Source organism: Trachypithecus francoisi, unplaced genomic scaffold (assembly GCF_009764315.1).
Source record: "Trachypithecus francoisi isolate TF-2019V2 unplaced genomic scaffold, Tfra_2.0 Lachesis_group17, whole genome shotgun sequence".
NCBI classification, from domain to species: domain Eukaryota; kingdom Metazoa; phylum Chordata; class Mammalia; order Primates; family Cercopithecidae; genus Trachypithecus; species Trachypithecus francoisi.
Window position 1 is genome coordinate 38,443,667 of NW_022681462.1, and position 22,523 is coordinate 38,466,189.

A 22,523-nucleotide genomic window follows, 5' to 3' on the forward strand; every position below is an offset into this window, starting at 1 on the left:
TTCCCTTCCCTTCCCTTCCCTTCCTTCCTTTCCCTTCCCTTCCCCTCCCCTCCCCTCCCCTCCCCTCCCTTCCCCTCCCCTCCCCTCCCCTCCCCTCCCTTCCCTTCCCTTCCTTTCCTTCTTTTTGTTTTTTCTGAGACAAGATCTTGCTCTGTTACCCAGGCTGGAGTGCAGTGGTATGATCATAACTCCCTGCAACCTCTGCCTCATGGGCTCAAGTGGTCCTCCTACCTCAGCCTCCTGAGTAGATGGGACTACAGGCATGCGCCCACCACGCCTAGTTTATTTTTTGTATTTTTGGTAGAGATGGGATTTCACCATGTTGCCCAAGCTAGTCTCAACCCCTGGGCTCAAGTGATCCACCCACCTCGGCCTCCCAAGTGCTGGGATTACAGGCGTGAGCCACTGAGCCCGGCCTTCTTTCCCTTTTTTTAACTCTGTTTGTAGAATTGTTTTTCCCCTTGGGAACATGTAGTGTTTACTTTTTGAGGCACCTAACATTACATGTCTTAAGTTCTTTTGCTCTTCAGGGTACATCAGAAGCCGCAGAGACATTCTCTTGCTCTCATGGCTATGTATTCTTACCTAAAAATCAGGATATATGATCAGACAGTGAACTTGCAACATGCTTCCAAGAGTCGAAGGTGTTTTGGGAGATTCAGTTGGTTGAAGACGTGTTAAAATTTCTGGTACATCTTGAGAGTTTAGGGAGGACAATGTGACAGAGTAAATAAAATAAAATAGCTATCACTTAATGAGTACTTTATGAAGTGCTCAGTGCTGTGTTACGTCCTTTATACATATTATCTAACTCTCACAATCCAGTGAGGTAGAAATTACCACCCTTGTTTCACAGGTTCCGTCTCAAGTGGTAGCAGCAGGCTCAGAATTCAAACCCAGATTCATCTGACTCAGAAACCATACACTCAGAAAGATCCAGGAAATGCCCCCGCCCACTGCCCCCCCAGGAAGTAGATGCATCCCAGGAGCTAAAAATCTTACATGGAAGTCAAGCCAGAACTCCAGATCTGCAAGTGTCTTTATTTTAAACCTCAGTGAGAGCTGCCTGATAGCCAAGAACAGTGGCATTTAGTTCAATGGGGATTTTAGATTCGTCTTTCCAGTGTCCTCACTCCTGAGTAAGAAGAAGGACAGAGCACATTGGTATTTTCCTGGCAGCAGACACATGTTAAAGGAAATTTGATAGAAAGATAGAGATGGGGGTTGCTATTTTTAAAGCCTGCCTTCTCTGTATCCAGCCTGCCTCCAGCATACCAGCATCACCAGCAGTGCTAAGAACAGCTGTGGAGTAGGGGTGCTGTGGGAGACCTAGGTGACACTGAAGAGGAAAAATGCCCCCTTGGAGCCTAAATAGTACTGTTACCTATATGCCAAGGGCTCAGTTTAGCTTCTGCTTCTTTTTTTTTTTATTGAGATGGAGTCTCACTCTGTCGCCCAGGCTGGGGTGCAATGGCGCAATCTCGGCTCACTGCAACCTCTGCCTCCTAGGTTCAAGCAATTCTCCTGCCTCAGCCTCCCAAGTAGCTGGGATTACAGGCACCTGCTACCATGCCCAGCTAATTTTTGCATATTTAGTAGAGACTGGGTTTCACCATATTGGTCAGGCTGGTCTCGAACTCCTGACCTCAGGTGATTCACCCGCCTCGGCCTCCCAAGGTGGGGATTACAGGCATGAGCAACCGTGCCCAGCCCTCAGTTTAACTTCTGCTGCTTCCTGCAAACAGTCCACCCTTGGGAGAGAGACTGAAAAGGGTGGGGCGAGGGGCCCATCTCACTTGAGAAAGTGCAAGCCTGACAGCTGAAGGGTCCCAGAGCAGCAAATATCACCTTGTTTCTCTTGGACCACTCCAGTTGTCTGCTTTTGATTGACAGAGGCATCTGGCCGCTAAAAATATCCTCCTGACCAAATACTCCCTACTCCAACTAAAGCCGAACAGGATTGTTGCAGTTCAGAACTTAGCATATACAGAGCTTCTGCTTGCAATGGAACCTCTCAAAACTTTTCAGGTCCTATCCCAGAACCATATTAAGCCATGGTCATATTCTCTTCTGTTAGCTTTGCTGGGTGATGAATGAAACCCTTCCCAGTTCACTTGTTCTCATGCCTGTCCCATTCCCACCTCCAGAAAAAGTTGCAGAGGGGGAGGTGAGGAGGGCCCAGTGGCTGAGAGCGGGCAGGGAAGGGGAGGTGGCTTGTCCATTTATAGTCTTGCTCTTTGGGATGCTGAAGGTGCTGAAATAGCAATGACAAGAGACTTGGCTCAGTGTTAAATATCTGCCACGCTGGCCTGACAGACTCTGAGATGACAATAGGGAGAATGGAGAATGTGGAGGTCTTCACTGCTGAGGGCAAAGGCAGGGGTCTGAAGGCCACCAAGGAGTTCTGGGCTGCAGATGTCATCTTTGCTGAGCGGGCTTATTCCGCAGTGGTTTTTGACAGGTATGAAATGTGGGGAGTTGCCTTCTCTCCTGTTGGTTTGGCTGGTGCCAAACTCTAAAATACTTTGCTCTCAAAAATCATCAGGGGGAGGGATAAAATTCATGTGCTCTTTTTTGAACAAAATGACACTTCTGAGAGCTAATTTTTCTGGCATAAATTTTTCTGCAAGGGGTCGTTGCCAGTGTGATTTTCTGTGGCTCCTAGAAGGATGGTGAAGGTGAGCAAAGGCTTCAGGGGCACTTTCTCCCAACATTGGGCAACTTGGCTGAAAGGGTGTGTTGGGAGCGGAAAGGTGGGTGTGGTGCTGTGGGAAACAATTTCCGACAGAAAGCTCTATATTTTTAGCTTTCTTTTTATTATAAATATATTACCAGATAAAGTAATTGCTGAGACTTAAAAAAATAATAAACTGTATATTTATAATTATGAATAATGCAGGAATCCACTTATCCTTGAAAAATCAAAGTATCACCCAATCCCAGTCCCCTCTGTCTTTCCTCAGATATTACCTTGGCTATTATTTCAATGTATTTCCTTCTAGAATGTTCCTGTGCTATTACATGTATATATCTGCACTTATCAAAATGGATGGCTGTAGTTTGCTTTTCTTTCTTTCTTTTTTTTACAGAAATGGTGTCATACTTCAGATGTCATTTTAGAACTTGCTCTTTTCCCTAAACAACATGTTTTTGATGTCTATCCTTGCAGGAACTATAAATCTATAGATACTTCTTTTAAATTCCAAAGATCTATTTCCTTTATAGAGCTATACATATAGATTCATGTGCTATATGAATCACCAATCTTAATTTTAAATATTTCATCCTATAAATATATGTCATTTTATTTATCCATTCCCCTATTGAGAGACAATTGGTGGTTTTTAATTTTTCATAAAAAAATGAAAATCCTCGATCGTGTCTACCTGTACATATGTGCGATTGTTCTCTAGGCCATAGGACTAGAAGAGGAATTGCTGGGCCATAGGATGTGATGTTTTCAGTTTTATAGGCTCTCCAAATAGGCTCTATTAAATGTACATTCCCTCTTCCTCACGACCTTGGCCACACTAGACTACCAAGCTTTTAAATTAGTAATAAATCTTAATTTTAAACAAACTTACATGGTGATCACATTAAAGTGTCAGTATTTTCTGAGATCAAGGTTGGGGTGACCTGCTTGACATCTATGTGGTTTGAGTCTGATAACCCAGGCTTTGTGGTTGGCCCGCTGCACTGACCACCCTGGGAAAGGGCACTGCTTCTCAGAGATAACTTTATTAGTATTCACATTCTCTTGTCTTCCTGCCCACTAAGACCTTAGGGAAAAGGGTGTGAACTGGGGCATATGGCTTACCACCACCCGAGGAATATATGGGGCTGCGGTGACTTTTTCAGGGGGAGCTCGTCTTATATCATTAATTGTGTGTGTGTGTGGGTACGTGTGTGTGTCAGGGGAGGGGTGAGTACAGTTAGGGAGCCAGCTGGATTCAGAGTGAAAACACAACCCAGAAACACAGGGACTGTCAACACTAATCCTGGTGCTGCCAGTGAGTTACTGCCTGGCCTTGTGAAGAACATCTCCCTTTGCTGCCTCCAATTCCCCAAAGTCAATATAGCCAATCAGTTCTATTTCAAGAAGGTTAAAGTTGAATGGGTTTTCATTCCATTATAAAAGCAAGGCATTGTCATTTTAGAAAATTTAGAAAGGTAAAATATCACACAGCGATAACCACTCAACATGTTGGGTATCTATTTTTGGTTTGTTTTAAAACATAGGTTTCATTTGGCTGTAATATACTCGTTATACAAGCCATTATGCTTTTTCATTTAATAATTTTGACGTCTTCTGTGCTATTATACACTCTTCAGAAACAGTACTTGAGAGCTACATGTTCTTCTATTACCTGCTGATGACTGACCATTTGGATTGTTTCCATGTTTTTGTTATTATAAATAATTTGTCATTCATTTGAAGTAACAACTATAAAAACACTTCATGTACATTGAGGATAAACACTACATAAAATCATATATTATTTTTACAGTAGTAATAAAAGTGGGATAAATGGTATAAATGACCTTTAAAATGATTTTTAAAAAATCTAAAAGAGACAGTTTTTTCCAAAAAATGCTTTACCCAAACTTGTCACTGCACAGATGAGGGAGCTGTGCTTTCTTTGGTTATACCAGAGACAGTCCAAAGAAGCATTAAAGGAAAGTTTTATGCATTTTAGGCTCCTGGTGAGGCTCAGCCACCGTAGATGAGAAACTTGATTGCAGAGGTGGGACTCAGTCACCCACAAAAGTCACTGTACAAAACTGGCTTATTCTAATCCATGTTACGGCAAGACAGGCTTTCCTAGTCTTCCACCCAAATGTGGAGAAAGATTATATTTTTAATTGAGCACTGCATTAAATGAAAATTAATTCTTTCAAACTGTGTATTATATATTCTAACATACATATTATATATTATATTGTATATATTCTAACATATATTATACAAAGCATAGCAATAGACCAACACCAAACCAACTTAACTAGAATATTCCAATATGTTACATCTTCTCTATCCTGTCCCATGCCTGCTCCAAAGGTAATTATCCTAGGTTTTGTGTTGTATATTCTACTGCCTTTTAAATAATAGTTTTGGCCGGGTGTGGTGGCTCATGCCTGTAATCCCACACTTTGGGAGACCCAAGCAGGCGGATCACCTGCAGTCAGGAGTTCAAGACTAGGCTCGCCAACATGGTGAAACCCTGTCTCTACAAAAATAGGAAAATTAGCCGGGCATGATGGCAGGTGCCTGTAATCCCAGCTACTGAGAAGGCTGAGGCGAGAGAATCGCTTAAACCCGGGAGGCAGAGGTTGCAATGAGCCAAGATCATGCCATTGCACTCTAGCCTGGGTGACAGAGCAAGACTGTGTTTCCAAAAAAAAATAGTAATAGTTTAATCACAGTCACATATTTCTAAACAATATATAATTAGTTATGTTTTGTATTTGATCTTTTAAACAAAGGTACAATATTATATGTGGTTTTATGTCACTTGCTTCTTTCACTCAAATGTTTATTATTCATCTGTATGGTTTTGTGAAACTAATAAAGTGAATAAACTTTGTGTGTGTCTGTGTACCAAATTTATTTTTCCATTCTCCTGTGAATGGTTGCTATGAACATTTTTGTTCCTATCTCTTGGAAAGCAGATACATGAGGTGTGTATCACAGGAATGTAATTACTAAGCCAGTAATATATGTGTTCTTTGACTTTAAAATATAATGCCATACTGTGAAATGCTGGTTTGTAAACCTGAATTGTGTCTTTGCTAGAATGGGCTTAGTTTAGCATTAACAGTAACATTCCAGGCCCTTAAATTATGGTCCTTAGTCTGGTTAGGATCTCTTCACCTTTGATGGCTAGAAAAACAGGTACTCTTCTTGAACGTAGGAGAGCAAGAATAAAGCTGGGAAAATTCTTTCAGGCCTAGCTACTATGTAGCACTTGGATTAAGTGCTAGGCATGACTAATCAATCAGGCACACCTTCCTCCTGAATTCCAATTTGGCCTCAGAATCCCTTCCAGCAGGTCCTCCAGGGGGCTACTACCAATCAATGAGAACTAGCATTTAAAAATGAAGTCTATTTGCCATCCCCTTAGGCATTGTGATTGGATGCTAGAAGGGAGTGAAGTACATTTACCAAGGAGTTGCCTTTTTTGGACACATCATTTTATGGTAGTTGAGATACCGGGGGTGATGCATGAGTGGGTAAAATTGCTCTCTGCCCCTTTAACTCTTCACTCTGAGGGTTTCCAGTTCTCAGTAGGACAGTGAGTGGGAGCTCTGTGGTACCTTAGCCCAAGTGATCCTCCTAGCTTCTACATAGCATGGGGCCAACCTGGGAATTCGCAATGCTGATTTTTTTTTTTTGTTATTAAGGAAGAAAATAATAATTCTCCGCAATCTTATCATTTGGGAAAAAATAAAATTAAAAACCCAGCTATTAACATTCTGGGTATATCTTCCTTGTTTTATGATGCAAATACAATGCATATATAATATTTTCTTGATTCTGATGAGTTATAGGTGGAGTGGGGGTCCTGGAAGAAACACTACACTATTATTGCTATTATTTTTACTTTTTAAGATGAAATCTTGCTCTGTCCCCCAGGCTGGGGTATAGTGGTGAGATCTCGGCTCACTGCAAACTCTGCCACCTGGTCTCAAGTGATTCTCCTGCCTCAGCCTTCCGAGTAGCTGGGACTGCAGGTTCACGCCACCACACCCAGCTAATTTTTGTATTTTTAGTAGAGACAGAGTTTCACCATGTTGCTCAGGCTGGTGTCCAACTCCCGGCATCAAGTGATCTGCCGGCTTTGGCCTCCCAAAGTGCTAGGATCACAGGTGTGAGCTACTGCACCTGGCAGAAACACTACATTAAATGTATGCTTTGATTGTAAGACACAAAATATCCCTAAATTCTGGATATTAAAATATGGGAAAAGAAGTTTATTTCAGAATGGAGGGAAAATGGGACATGCATAATATGCTATATTTATCAATTCCAGAATACATATTTTAACTTCTCTGAAATCATAATGTATCCTAAAATCTATGGCTCATTATAGTTTAATTGGCAGATTTTTTTTTTTATTTCTTAGTAGTGAATAAAAACGGTGCATTTAATAATTTCAAGTTCAATGTAATTAAGTTGTATATACTTTTTCTCTCAAAAAAGCTGGATTATTTTGTAACCTGTTTTATTGACTTCATAATATGTTGTGAACAGCTTTCAAAACCATTAATATCCTTCTACACCATTTTAATGGCTACATAGTATTCTTTTTGTTGACTTGTATATTAATTTAATTAGATGTCATACTTTTTAAAATTTTTATTTTAGATTTTGGGGGTACATGTGCAGGTTTGCTACATGGGCATATTGTGGGATGCTGAGGCTTGGGCTTCTAATAATCTGCTTGCCCAAGTAGTGAACATGGTACCCTATAGATAGCTTTTCAACTCTTGCCCCTCTCTCTCCCTCTCCCCTTTTGGAATCTCCAGTGTTTATTGTTCACATTTTTGTGTCCATATGTACCCAATATTTACCTCTCACTTCAAAATGAAAACATGTTATTTGGTTTTCTGTTTCTGTATTAATTTGCTTAGGAGAATGGGCTCCAGTTGCACCCATATTGCTGCAAAGGACACGATTTTGTTCCTTTTTAACGGCTGTGTAGTATTACAGGGTATATATGCACTATGTTTTCTTTATATAATCCACCATTGATAGGCACCTGGGTTGTTTCCATGTCATTGCTACTGTGGATAGTGTTGTGATAAACATATGAGTGCACATGTGTTTTTGGTAGAATGATTTATTTTCCTTCAGGTAGATATTCAGTAATGGGATTGCTGGGTCGAATGGTAATTCTAGTTTTAGTTTTTGGGGAACTCTCCAGGCTGCTTTCTACAAGGGCTGAACTAATTCGTAGATGCTTTGCTTTGGATGTCAAGGGTCTGCTCTTTTTCCTAGTAGATCTTCCCATATATCTCTGATTATGTATTAAAGACAAATTCCTACATGTACAAATTTTGAATTCAAAAGACAATTTTAAGGCTTTTGATATAGATTTCCAAATTACCTCACCAAAGGAGAACATTCATTTTTCTACTAGCAGCACAGGGGTTGTCTCCTCATCCCAATACTGGCCAACACAGAAAACTGTTTCACTTTTTCATGTTTGTCAATTAAATCTGTTAAAACTTATCTTAGTATTGTTTTAACTTGAAGTTTTTATTATTAGAGAAGTGAAAGTTTTTTAACATTTATTCTTTTATGAATTGTTGTTTTCTTTTGATGCCCTCAATCTTTTTTTTTTTTTTTTTTTTGAGACGGAGTCTCGCTCTGTCGCCCAGGCTGGAGTGCAGTGGCGCGACCTCGGCTCACTGCAAGCTCCACCTCCCAGGTTTACGCCATTCTCCTGCCTCAGCCTCCCGAGTAGCTGAGACTACAAGTGCCTGCACCACGCCAGGCTAATTTTTTTTTTATTTTTTAGTAGAGACGAGGTTTCACCATGTTAGCCAGGATGGTCCGATCTCCTAACCTCATGATTTGCCTGCCTCGGCCTCCCAAAGTGCTGGGATTACAGGCATGAGCCACCGCGCCCGGCCGATGCCCTCAATTTTTAAGTATATGCATAACTCATTTGTTTATTACTCCTTTATGTCTAGTTCTCTCCTCTATTATCTAGCTCGATGCACACAACAGATACTCAATAAATACTTGTGGAAAGAATCAGGGAGGGAAGGAAAGAGAGAGAAAGAGAGAGGGAAAGAACATGGGGTTTCACCATGTTGCCCAGGCTGGTCTCAAACTACTGACCTCAAGAGATTTGCCTGCCTCAGCCTCCAAAAGTGCTGGGATTACAAGCATGAGCCCCTAGGCACCCAGCCTTTAGTTCCTTTTGCTGCTGTAACAAACTACTGTAACTTCAATGGCTGAAAACAACACACGTTTATTATCTTATAGTTCTGGAGGTTAGAAGTCTAAAAACAGGCTCACACTTCTGTTTCTTCTCTATCTCCATCTTCTTGAGGCTGCCCACATTCCTTGGCTCATGGCCCCATTCCTGAATCCTTAAAACCAGCACTGTAACATCTTGTTCCCCTCTGACCTCCTGCCTCCTCTTATAAGGACCTTGCAATTACATTAGGCCCACCTAGGTAATTCGGGATACTATCCTTGTCTCAAGGTCTTTAACTTAATCACACACGCAAAGTTCCTCTGCCATGTAATGCAACCTATTTACAGGTTCTGGGGATTAGGACATTGACAATTTTTGGGGGGCTATTATTCAGTCTACCCCAACCAATAAGAATTTTCTAGATTGATCCAATTCATCACAAAATATGCTAAGAAGGAGCAAGGACAGTTAGTGGATTTTTTTTAAGTTCTTTAAATAAAAACTTGAACAGTCTCTAAATTATTCTGGTTACAAAGTTGAAAGTGTTCAGGAGATTATGTATATATAGTGTGTGTATAGGTAAAAAGATAGTGGGGAACATGAGAAAAAGTTGAGTATTTGTAAATAAATTACTGACAACCAGGCTTTTTTTGAAAATGGAACCAGTTATGAGCTTTCTTAGGTGCAGCAGAGCCGGTGGGGTTTAGTCAGTATAATTCTGTGTGAGCCTGTGGCAATGGCAGGATTAGCCCTGGCAGACACACTAACACACATGTGGCCTTTAATCTGATAACAGCTGGTGGTTGGTTAGTGGAGGATAAATGATGCTATAAATGGAAATAATTTAATGAAAGGATTAGAGAAATTCCGGAACAATTAGTCCAGAAAATGAGTAAGTGTTAAAGTATTCAAGTGACAGCCTTAAATGTTTGCATTGGATGTTGAGAATAACCACAGTTGACTTAGAATTCTGCTTTTCATTTGGCACTTTCAGCTGCAGAGGCACGACATGTCAACATGTTACACAACCTGTTGTGAGCTGTATTGCTAAATATCACTCAATAATTCTTAAATCCAGAAGTCTGAGAATGATTGCCTTTTAAAGATGGATTAGGTCAAATGGCAGGTTGTCCCCATAATAATGCTATCTTTACCCACTCGCATCCGAGGATGTGTTCTGAACATGAATTGAGGGGTGTGCTTCAGGTAGGTCTTGTAAATGTATACAGGTCTTCATGCGGTATGTGAGCTGTGGCAGAGAAAATCTTGAGAGTTGGTGTTTCAATAAAAAAAAGGGATGTTAAAAATAAATTGGCAATATCCAGGCTTGATCCAAGAAAACAGTACCTTCTAATTCTTTTTTTTTTTTTTAGATAGAGTCTCACTCTATTGCTCAGGCTGGAGTGTCATGGCACAGTCATGGCTCACTGCAGCCTTTACCTGCTGAGCTCAAGCCATCCTCCCACCTCAGCCTCTGGAGTAGCTGGGACTACAGGTGCCCACCCCCATGGCTGGCTATTGTTTTATTTTTGTTTTTTGTAGAGACAGTGTTCTCTACTGGACACTATTTTGCTCAGGCTGGTCTCAAACTCCTGGGCTCAAGTGATCTTCCTGCCTCAGCCTTCCAAAGTTCTAGGATTACAGGTGTGAGCCACCGCCCCCCGCCCCGCTGACTTCTTATGTCAAGGTATTTAATAGTCAGCGCAAACATGAATCTCATGATCTCATCCAGCGGCTACCTTTGTCTCCTATATGTACATCCTAACATGGACACATTTGCCTCATATCAGTGCCTCTTTCTGGAAGACCTCTACCTTCTCTGAGTACAAACTCAGCCCATCTCTCGAGGTCAGAACAATGCCTCCTCATCTCGTAGGGGATTGCCTTTCTAGATTGCCTCCCCTACCTGAGTTGAAGTAGTCTCTCTTCCTCGAAACTTACAGCAAGTTACCATGTTCGTGGAATGTTTGTGTCCTGCCTTGTTTATAAGTGTTTATGTCCCATCCCAGCCTGGGGACTGCTTGAAGGCAAGGTCGGTGTCTCCTTTATCTTTTAAGGACCTCTATTACCTAGCTCAATGCACATAACAGATGCTCAATAAGTACTTGCAGAAAGAGGCAGGGAGGGAAGGAAAGACAGAGGGAAAGAAGAAAAAAAAAGAAGGAATGAGAAAAAGAATTTAAAATATTGTGAAGTTATGTGAGTACTTGAGGGATGGGATGGTCTTTAAGACACCTACTTGCAGGCTGGGCAAGGTGGCTCATGCCTGTAATCCCAGCATTTTGGGAAGCTGAGGCAGGCGGATCACTTGAGCTCAGGAGTTTGAGACCAGCCTGGGCAACATAATGAGACTCCGTCTCTACAAAAAAAATAAAATCAAGCCGAGCCTGGTGGCCTGCACCTGTAGTCCTAGCTACTTGGGAGGCTAAGGTGGGAGGGTCGCTTGAGCCCAGGAGTTTGAGGCTGCAATGAGCCATGATAACACCATTGCATTCCAGTCTGGAGGACAGAGAAAGACCCTGTCTCTTAAAAAAGAGGAAAAAAAAAAAAGACACTTCCCTCTAATTTTTGAGGGGAGACCTTCTGGCAGGCTGGGAGTTTATAAGCAGCCCTAAAAGACAGAACTGTTGAACTGTTGGTCCAGTCCTCTCTTGTTGAGTTTTTAGGGGGCTTGCCCACCATGCAGGCACCTTGTCTTTGCATATATCTGTCCGTGAGCAGCTATTTCCATACAAGGAGCTGAGCAGCAGCTGCCCTTCCAGCCCTCTTCACTCCGACAGATCACAGAGTCCAGCAGGGCTGCAGAGCAGAGTAAGAAGGGACCAGCTGCTGGAGCAGGCACATTCAAAGCTGCAGGCCAGGCAGGTGGGCTTTGTAGCTGCATCCACCCTCTGTGTGCTGGGAGTGGCGTCCGGATCAGGGACTCTTAAGAGAATAATATCCCCGTGAGGATAATGATTGTGGCTACTCTAAAGGTTGCTCTGAAGATTTTTTAAAAAACGAATCACTAAAAACATCTCTTTGAAATGGCAAAGTGCTGTGTAAGTGGGAGTTGATACCTTTTGGTGTGAATCGGAATATGAGACTGGGGAGAAACGAGACTTACTGAAGGTCACCCAGCTAAGCCTGCCTGGGACAAATGCTCTTTCTCGGAATCCAAAAAGTGGCTTTAGGATTTCATGTCATTTGAACGCTCTCCTGCACTGGGGCCAGTAAGGTCGGGGAGGGATGGGCATTTCTTTCTTTCTTTCTTTGTTTTTTGAGATGGAGTCTCACATTGTCACCTAGGCTGGAGTGCAGTGGTGCGATCCTGGTTCACTGCAAGCTCCACCTCCCAGGTTCTCCTGCCATTCTCCTGCCTCAGCCTCCCTAGTAACTGGGACTACAGGCGCCCACCACCACACCTGGCTAGTTTTTTGTATTTTTAGTAGAGATAGGGTTTCACTATGTTGGCCAGGCTGGTCTCAGACACCTGACCTCATAATCTGCCCTCCTCGGCCTCCCAAAATGCTGGGATTACAGGCATGAGCCACCGTGCCTGGCCAGGATGGGCATTTCTGTCAGGGGAGTGCCCTTGTCCCCATACGATGTTCTCCTGTAGCTGGGCTGTCTTCCTTCCTGGAATAAGCTGGCGCTGGGGATGAGAGGAACTTGGCGATCAACCTGGCCCAGCCCTCTCTGAGTGACAGGCAGGATGGGTGTCTTGGGCTGATGTCCGCTGAGCACTTATCCAGTGACAGGCTCTGTGCTGACCACCTTACACGTGTGATTTCTTTTAACCCTAAAATCACTATGAGAGTGGTGAGATTTCAGAACTTCTTTGTAATTTTCATCTTGCTTGAACTTTTAAAAATAGTATATTTCATTCAAAAGTACTGGTCATTGGTCTAAAAGATAGCAAGATCTAGGTGTTGCTATTCCCATTTTCACATGAGGAAACAAAAACTTGGAGAAGTCAGGAGACTTGCTCAAGGTCACACAGCCAGTAGATACTGGAGTCAGGAGAAGAACCCAGCTCTGATCAACTCTAGGTTTGACCTTCCATAACACCCAACCCCATGCCAAGGAGGGGAGATGGGAACCAGAGGGACAGGCTTAAAAAAATTTTGGACTAGATTTGAAATAAAACAAAAAATTTCCCTTTTCTGTCTACTTGACACATCTCGGTGTATCCCACCAGAAGGAGCAGGATTTGGGTTTTCTCTCATCTCGACATTTTTGCTATTCAAAGTTGAAGCATAAGTATTGCCTGGGAGCTTGTTAGAAATGCAAAATCCCAGCCCCCACCCCACATACTAAGTCAGAACCTGAGTTTTAACAAAATTGCTAGTGATGTGTGTGCACACTGAAGTTCCAGAAGTCTGACTCTGCATCCTCCTTCTCCCCAGCTCCAGTCTTGTGGCTAAGCCCTACCACCAGCTGAGGGCATAGAGAGAAGGTCAGCTTAATCCCAAAGGAAGCCTAAATTTAAGAAAGATAATTCAGTGCTTCCTGGGTTTCACCAGCTTTTAAAAATTGGCTCTAGGCCCTAGCAAAATTACAGAATGGGATATAAAATAGATCTGAAGGAACTATTTGGTGGTTCATATTTGGAACCCACCCAAGTTCACTGTGGGAAAAGAAATCATTGATCACATTTTCTTTTTATGAAAAGTGTTTGAAGTTTATTACAGCAAAGAATCTCATGAGATAACATGAATTCTTTGATAGCAAAGAATCTCATGGACATAACATGAATTGATCCAAAGCCTGATAAAATGATTATATAAGTGTAATGTTCTTCCTGTCACCCAATCTTGGGTGAAGGCTGCTTTGCAGCACCTTAAGGTTCTGTCTCCTGGTCATGGTGGTTATTAGTGACTTTGAGAACATGAGGGTCATGTCACTGGAATTTATTCTTAGGGACATAATATAGCTACAGTTAATAGAAGATAGATTATTCTCTAATCAGGCCCTAGTAGAAGTGTATTAAGTTAGTTCATGGGAGCTTGGAGGCAAATGCCAGGGGAGACATATTCTTTTTCTTGGAGCCAGGCTAGGAAAACTTGCTGTAATAAACCTCACAAGCAGCATGGACTAAGTAAGGACAGGGTTGTGTGAGCGGTCCATTCCTAATGTCTACAATAAAGTCATTAGTAAGGGGTCTTTGCACAGAATTGAAAAACAATAATCCCAGCATTTTGGGAGGCTTAGGTGGTCAGGAGTTCCAGACCAGCCTGACCAATATGGTGAAATCCTGTCTCTACTAAAAAATACAAAAATTAGCCAGGCATGGTGGCGGGTGCCTGTAATCCCAGCTACTCAGGAGGCTGAGGCAGGAGAATCACTTGAATCTGGGAAGCAGAGATTGCAGTGAGCCAAGATTATGCCACTGCACTCCAGCCTGGGCTACAGAGCGAGACTCTGTCTCAAAACAAAAAACAAAAAACAATAAAAGTCAATCTTTTTTTTGTTATCACCATGTACCAGCAATTCTAAACAACGTCAAGGATAAAATACTTCTCCTCACTCCAAAATCCGTAAGAGTCTAAGTTCTGAAAAACTGCTGTTGGGTAAACCTCATTTTAGCACATTTTAATATTGCCTATCTTTTAATAAACATTGTATTCTGCCTGGAAGTTAATTCTGAGGACCTTCGGTTATACAGTCAGCCATGTGGATTCAACTACATGTGTTCATTGTAAAAGTAAATTCTTAAACTTTATTCCAGGTTGTGTTGGCCACAATCTGTGTCTCCAATCCTTGTGATACCATATATTCCCACATTTTTAAGTAGATTAGAAATAAGCAGTGACTGTAAAGATGAAGACTCAAAATTTGTTATTCTAAGTGTTCACCTAGGTGATTTTCATTTGTGTTTGAAATTTAAAACAATAAAACAGAATTGTGAAGAGTAATGTTTTTGTTTGGTAGGCACACATATTAATGCATACATGAAATATGAATGTGTGAATATATGTATATGAATAAAAAGATGAGGATATTGTACTAGGCTATTCTAAAATGTCAATTTGGGTGTAAAATATGAGAGTAGTTCTCGTGTGGGGTCGCTCTCTGATGGGCGACCTTGGAACAGACAAGCATGAAGTTACAAGTGACAGGTTACAAGGGACAGACAGCGTGATTGTGCTTGTGTCTAACTGTTCCCTCTCCAGACCACCTCCTGGCTCTCCTCCCATTCTCTCCTGCCTTGGGTTTGTATTCCTGGTATAAGCCTGATACCCCAGATGTGGACATCTGCTCCTCCTTCCTCGTTCCTAACCTAAGACATACTCTGAAATTTGCAGATGACTCAGAGATTAGCATGCCAATATAAAAGATGACAGAAGAAAATTCAAAATGACCTTGACGTTTTGGAATGCTACACTGAAAACCATCAGTTAGGGATAAATGTGAAGACTCCACTTCAAGTTTAAAAATTCAGTGTCACAAAGGAGCTTTTAGGCTGATGGATGTATTCTTTACTTATTTATTTATTTTGATTTTTTATTTTATTTTTTTGAGATGGAGTCTCGCTCTGTTGCCCAGGCTGGAGTGCAGTGGTGCAATCTTGGCTCACTGCAAGCTCCGCCTCCCTGGTTCAAGCGAGTCTCCTGCCTCAGCCTTCTCAGTAGCTGGGACTATAGGCATGTGCCACCATGCCCAACTAACTTTTGTATTTTTAGTAGGGACTGGATTTTTCCATGTTGGCCAGGCTAGTCTTAAACTCCTGACCTTGGATGATCCACCTGCCTTGACCTCCCAAGGTGCTAGGATTACAGGTGTAAGCCACCGTGCCCGGCCTGGATATGTTTATTATCTTGATTGTGATGATGGTTTCGTGGGTAGATGCATATGTCAGAACCTATCAAAGTGTTATTTTTTCTTTTTAACACTTATTGTATGTCAATCACACCTCCATAAAGATGTCTAGAAAATGCAATGCTGTATAGACAGAGTGGAAACTCTGGTTTGACTGAAGCACCTTTGAGAAAGCTTGGGAGGTTCTACTGACTATATTTATAATTTGACCCTAATTTCTTTCTTTCTTTCTTTCTTTGAGGCAGAGTCTTGCTCTGTCACCCAGGCTGGATTGCTGTGGCATGATCTCGACTCACTGCAACCTCTGTCCCTGGGTTCAAGCAATTCTCCTACTTCAGACTCCTAAGTAGTTGGGATTACAGGCATGTGCCACCATGACCAACTAATTTCTGTATTTTTAGTAGAGACAGGGTTTTACCATGTTGGCCAGGCTGTTCTCAAACTCCTGACCTCAAGTGATTGGCTTGCCTCGGCTTCCCACAGTGCTGGGATTACAGGTGTGAGCCACTGCACCCGGCCATTTGACCCTAAATTAATGTGAGGTTTTCACTAAAGAAACTAACAGAAGCACAACGTGGAGATCCGGCAAGTGTGCATGGCACTACATCTGAATAGTATACTCTGCTCTGGGCACCATAATTGTGAGGTGTTGACACCCGAGCTCTCACCTGTGTTTGGCCAGGAGACAAGATTTGGAGCCTTCTTGGAATCCAATTTACTTGGATTTTTCAGTAGTCCAGTTCCTGCTAATGAACTGCAAATTCCTGCAAGAAAATGCAATCCTGACTTGAGGCAGATGTAAGAAATTCATAGCTCTCCATCGGCAGGGGTTTAGAGAGTTCACTAAGTGGCCAGGGTTCCCTGTGGGCCCCATGTGCTCTATTCTGCTGGGGCACTTATGACAAATGACCTTCTCAGGGAGGGTGCACCCTCTGTGGCCCAGTTATTGCAGGCTGCGGAACCTGTGCAGTTCTCAGTATGCTAGTGTGATTCTACTCCTCCTCGTTCACTAGGAAAGTTTAAGGGAAGGCAAGTTTAAGAGTGAGGAAACTGTTACTGTGAGGATAACCTTGAATCTGCTCTAAATTAGAAATAAACACTGACCTTTCATGCCCTCGAGTACTTTATGACTGTTAACAAATTAGTAGCAATGCACCTCCTAGTGGATGGGGATACAACAGTGTGTTGAGCTGGCCAGCCAGAGGCTGAAAACTGCCTGGACTTTAGGAAGCCCAGGATGTAGCATAGAGCAGTAACCTCTGCTGTGCCCTCAGCTGGCTCTGCACCTGTCTATCCCCTTCTAGATGCCATGCTGGGATCAGTGCTAGGGGTCAGGCTCAAGGGTCAGGCCTGGCCTTTGGGCTGGTCCGTGAGCCTGACCCCCTGGCACTGGCCAGCACATGTTGCTTGATTTCTCAGCTAAACCCACCCTCCTTTGGCTACAGGGATTACTGTAAGTGTATCAGAGGCCACCAGAAAGGTGTGAGAATTCTAGAAACCATGTACAAGGAATTGTTTAAAGATCTGGGAGTATTTAACTTGGAGGAGAGAAATGAATGGGAAGCAAGGCAGTGGTCTTCAAATTCTTCAAGAACTGATCTGACCAGGCTTGTTCCATTGGGCAAGGACCCAGAAGGCCAAATTAGGGTACAGTAGTAGGTTTTCTGGGGAGGCAAATTCAAGCTTAACACAAGGAGGAAGTTTGCAACAATTAGGACTGGCCAACAATGAACTGACTGTTCTCAGAAACAGTGAACTCCTTTTCACTGTGGGAATTAGAATATTCATGGCCAGGGATGGACACAAAGGATTTCTGTGCTTGAATGTTCTGTGGAAGTTTCTCCCTCCAGGCTCTAGAATTCTGCGATTTAAAAAGCTCCTGTGTTCTTATACTTTTGAGTTCCCTGTTTAGACTGTGGACTCCTACCTGATTTTACCCATCCACTTGCTTCCCGGGAGCTCAGCGCTCCCCTGCAGATCATTGAACTGGTTTTCATTATTTCTTTGCTTCAGTGGTTGGGATTTCTCTTCCTCACATTGCAGGAGCATGAGGTTGAGGCCCAGAGATTCTGTGCATCATACCAGATTTCCCTCACTCTGGATGTCAGGCTATGTCCCGAAATACATTTCCTATGGAGCCTATGCCCTTTTCTGTTTGAACGATGGGTTTAACATGGGGTCCACAGGGCTCTCTAATGGGAACACTAAGAGGCTGGAAGCACCGGGTGAGGATCCTCATCTTCTCACAACTCTCTCCCTCACCCATCGAATGGGCTTGAATTTTCCTCCTCATCACTTCCACCCTCGCTGTGAGCTGGGAGAATATGTCAATGACAGCGAAATCAGTAACGCTGTCATTCTTACTGTTGCAAAACACACAGACTGTGACATATATCATAGTGTATAGATATTCTTTTGCATATAATACTATGATGCTCTTGTCCCATCATAGTGTAGGTCATTATGATTTGTTGTACTTTGGGGAAGGGCACACTATATTTCAACAATGAGAAAGACATGTCACCAAAATGCCCCCTCCAACACAGTGCCAATGACCTGTGACTTCGGGTGAGGGGATCATAAGGAATTCAAGTGTCTTCTCCAAAGAGTCTAGGACCTCCCTGTGCTCCCCTGTCATAGTATTCACCACACTGCACGTTCAATTGTTTCTCTAGTTATTTGTGGTATTCCCAGTGCCTGACACACTTAGGTCATGAATTTACCCTTCCTGAATTGAAGGGCTTATATGCAGAGGATAAGTGTCCTCCACATGGGGGTGTCCACCAAAAATATTTGGTAGGCCAGGTGTGGGCGCTCACGTCTGTAATCCCAGCACTTTGGGAGGCAGAGGTGGGTGGATAACTTGTCAGGAGTTTGAGACCAGCCTGAATAATGTGGTGAAACCCTGTCTGCACTAAAAACACAAAAATTAGCCGGGTGTGGTGGCACGTGCCTATAATCCTAGCTACTCAGGAGGCTGAGCCAGAAGAATCGCTTGAACCTGGGAGGTGGAGGTTGCAGTGAGCCGAGGTTGCAGTGAGCCAAGATAGTGCCACTGCACTCCAGCCTGGGCGACAGAGCAAGACTCCATCTCAAAAAAAAGAAAAAAATTGCTAAAGGAATTGTTATAGCTGGGAAGGGCCTTTGGAAGCCCAGATTCCTCATTTTGAAAGATGGAAATCTGAAGTTTAGACAGACAAGGACCAGTCAGCTGAACCCAGTGCCAGAATGCCGTGTTCCACTGGCTGCATGGTGCCCTTTCCACTGTGCTCCCAATCATGTGTCTTCTCTCTCCATTTCTAGCCTTGTTAATTTTGTGTGCCACACCTGCTTCAAGAGGCAGGAGAAGCTCCATCGCTGTGGGCAGTGCAAGTTTGCCCATTACTGCGACCGCACCTGCCAGAAAGATGCTTGGTTGAACCACAAGAATGAGTGTTCTGCCATCAAGAGATACGGGAAAGTACCCAATGAGAACATCAGGTGAGAGCTGGGCCCCATGGTGGTGCTTCGAATTTCCAAATGTCAGGCTGGAATGGCCTCTGTAACGGCATTCCCAGATCTAAGGAAGCCAAGCTGAGTGCAAGTCAGGAAAGAGCCTCAAAGACTGGATATGGTCACTTCTGTTCACTCCCTTAAGGTCTAAGAGGGAGAACTGGCTGTTGACAGCAGTGATTCCAAACTGCAGCCACAGGCTGAAACTGGCTTGCAGACTTCTGCTGTAGGGCTCCCGAGTGTTTAGTTTATTTATGTATTTTGGATACAGGGTCTTGCTCTGTTGCCCAGGATGGAGTGCAGAGGCCTTGATCACAGCTCACTTGACCTCCTAGGCTCAAGTGATCCTCCCACCTCAGCCTCTCAACTAGCTGGGACCACCGGCATGCACTACCACACCTGGTTAATTTTTGTATTTTTTGTAGAGATGATGTTTTGTCATGTTGCCCAGGGTAGCCTCGAACTCCTGAGATCAAGCGATCCACCCGTCTCAGCCTCCCAAAGTGCTGGTATTATAGCCGTCAGCCACCATGCCTAGCCGAGGGGCAAGTGTTTTTAAATTGATCCACCAATGTTTAAAAATTGGGAAATTTCACATTTTAAAATTAGGATTTTTGACTTCTCTTGGAAAACAAAAACAAACAAACAAACAAAACTGAAGATCTGGCAAAATAGGCTAGAGATGAGTAGTATCTGCCACCTTTGAAAAAATACAGAGCTTTCTAAGTCACAGCAGCACCACTGCTCCCTGTGGTCATACACGTTACACCAGAGAGCGCATTTGAGTTTGCAACTAACGGCCTTTCCTGGTGGCTATCATCAGAAATCTCAAAGCCAGCAGCTCCAGTGCAAGAGATTCCCAAGTCCTGGAGGCTTGGTGCTGGGCTGCAGGGAGATGCTCAGGAAGCCAGCACTGCAGAGCAAAGGAGATGGAGATGGTGACTGGGAGCATTTTCACTGTGTGTGTAGGGTGTGAAGTTAAGGTACAGAATGGAATTGTCATATCATGATGATTTTTAGGAACCTGCAGGATGAAATGGCTCAGTCAACCTCTCCATGCCCCTTAGCTCCATCTACTGAAACAATACATATGCTTCAAGACCTAAAGTAAATGGCACCTCCTGTGACAGTTACTGACTTGAAATCTATCATGCATTGACCTCTATTCTCTGAGCTTCATAACCCTTTCCTCATTATTTGGAGGCAGCAGATCTTCCATGTGCTGAGTTGTATTTTCCAGTGCTGCCCTGGGCTCCCTATGAAGACACCTCAGTTTCCAGGCACCTGGAGTCCCACGCGGGGCATTTCTCCAGAAATAACTCAGTGACTCAAACGGGAGAAATCGGGAAGATGAAAAAGGTTCTGGAAACAGATGGTTGGTGATGGTTGCACAGCAGTGTGAGTGTGCTTAATGCCACCAAACTGTACACTTTAAAATGGTTAAAATGGTTCAAAAAGAGGTGGGGTACAGAAAGGACCCTGAGGTGATGACACCGTTTAGTATCTTGACTGCGCAGGTGGATACATGAAGCTACATAGGTGATAACATTGTATATAATTAAACACACATACATATTCATGAATATAAGCAAAATGGAAGAAATCTGAATAACAGAGGTGGGATAATATTCTGGCTGTGATGTTAGTTTTCCAAAATGTTACCATTAGAGAAAACTGGGCAAAATGTACAAGGGATCTCTTTGTATTGTTTTCCAACTGCCTGTAAATCTGCAATTATCTCAATTAAAATTTCAATTAAAAAAACAAACAAAATGAGGAGGGGCCTTTGCTTTGCCCAGGTCTCTCCTCAGGAACAGGATCTGTCCTAGACCACCATCCCCTCCCCAGGTGCCTGAAAAGTGAGCAGTCAGTGGGTGGCAGGAACATTAAAGTGTCCCTGGGTTATAAGCTTCATCACAGGCCACCTAATAGTTAACAAAGAGGCCTTTGGGGTGACGTACACCCTTCTGTCTCATACTCAAGTCCCTGTGTTTCTACAGGTCTCCTCCTGTCCCACCTGGCCTCCTGCTCTTCCCCCAGAGCCCTGCTCCAGCCAGGCCAGGTCCTGCACGTGGCATGCCCGTGGCTGCCTCGAGGCCTCTGCTCACACTGTTTCCCCACCTAGATGGCCTTCTCCACTTTCTTGCTACCCAATCATTAAGAATGCCAACACCTTCACATATAATGCAGACACCTATTACCTCACTTTGTCTTCTGAATACCTCTGAAAGTTAGCACAGCAGGGAATATTTTCCCTATTTTACTGGCCACCAGATAGATTCAGAGAGGTCAAGTGACTTGCCCAGGCTCACACAGTAAGAAGTGGAAACAACAGTAAGAGTGGCCATCACAGTAGGCCACAATGTTAAGAGAGACCCAGGCCGCCACACCTCTCTGTGTCCCCAGACCCCATGGGACCTGGCTCCTGCCCAAACCTCCACCTTTATTTGGTCTCCATTTCTTGCTCCCTGTGCTCCCGCCACCTCTACCTTCCTGCTGTTTCTCCATCAGACCAAGCTCATTCCTTCGTCAGGGCCTTTGTACTCACTGCTCTCTCCCGAAGTGCTCTTTCTCCAGTGTCACAGAGCCAGCTCCTCCACCCCTTCCAATTCCAGCTCAAATGTGCCTCCTCTGTGACACTTACCTGGAAGACCTTAGCTTCCCCACCCCAGTCACTCTCTATCATGCCACCCTGTATTACTTTTTTCTGCATAGCACTTTCTGTGTAAAATGTGCTTGTTTACTTACCTCTCCCCCACTATATGAAACATCACGATAGAATAAATTCCATCCATCTAGTTTAAAACCATATCTTGGGCCCAACATTGTGCCTGGCATGCATGAGACACCCAGTAAATGTGTGTTGAATGAATGAATGCAGCTGTAGTGCCCCCCTGATGCTGCCCTTCCCACAGGCTGGCGGCGCGCATCATGTGGCGGGTGGAGAGAGAAGGCACCGGGCTCACGGAGGGCTGCCTGGTGTCTGTGGACGACTTGCAGAACCACGTGGAGCACTTTGGGGAGGAGGAGCAGAAGGAGCTGCGGGTGGACATGGACACGTTCTTGCAGTACTGGCCGCCCCAGAGCCAGCAGTTCAGCATGCAGTACATCTCTCACATCTTCGGAGTGGTAGGCCCCTCCGTCCCTTCTCCACCCTCCCTGTCTGTCTCCTCTTTCCTTCCCTCCTCCTGCTTGGGGAGGGTGGGGCTCCTCAGAAGTGAACTACAAGACGGAAGCCCTGTCCGCCCTGGACGCTAATTTCTGTTTCCATAAAGGTCTCATCTAGCCCAGGCAGCCAGA

General features: G+C 43.7%; 1 protein-coding gene across 2 annotated transcripts in view; it reads left to right on the top strand.

Moving 5' to 3' along the window:
* The first annotated feature begins 2,239 nt into the window (after positions 1-2,239).
* The window catches only part of SMYD1 (SET and MYND domain containing 1), a 44,585-nt gene continuing 24,301 nt past the window's right edge, over positions 2,240-22,523 (top strand). Inside the window, exons 1-3 of one of the 2 annotated variants that reach the window (XM_033175391.1) lie at positions 2,240-2,461; positions 19,035-19,211; positions 22,139-22,352. In XM_033175391.1, the coding sequence (XP_033031282.1) occupies positions 2,325-2,461; positions 19,035-19,211; positions 22,139-22,352 (528 nt within the window). In that variant the 5' untranslated portion in view covers positions 2,240-2,324. The remainder of the gene's footprint in view (positions 2,462-19,034; positions 19,212-22,138; positions 22,353-22,523) is intronic. The other variant, XM_033175392.1, reaches the window with a different exon arrangement.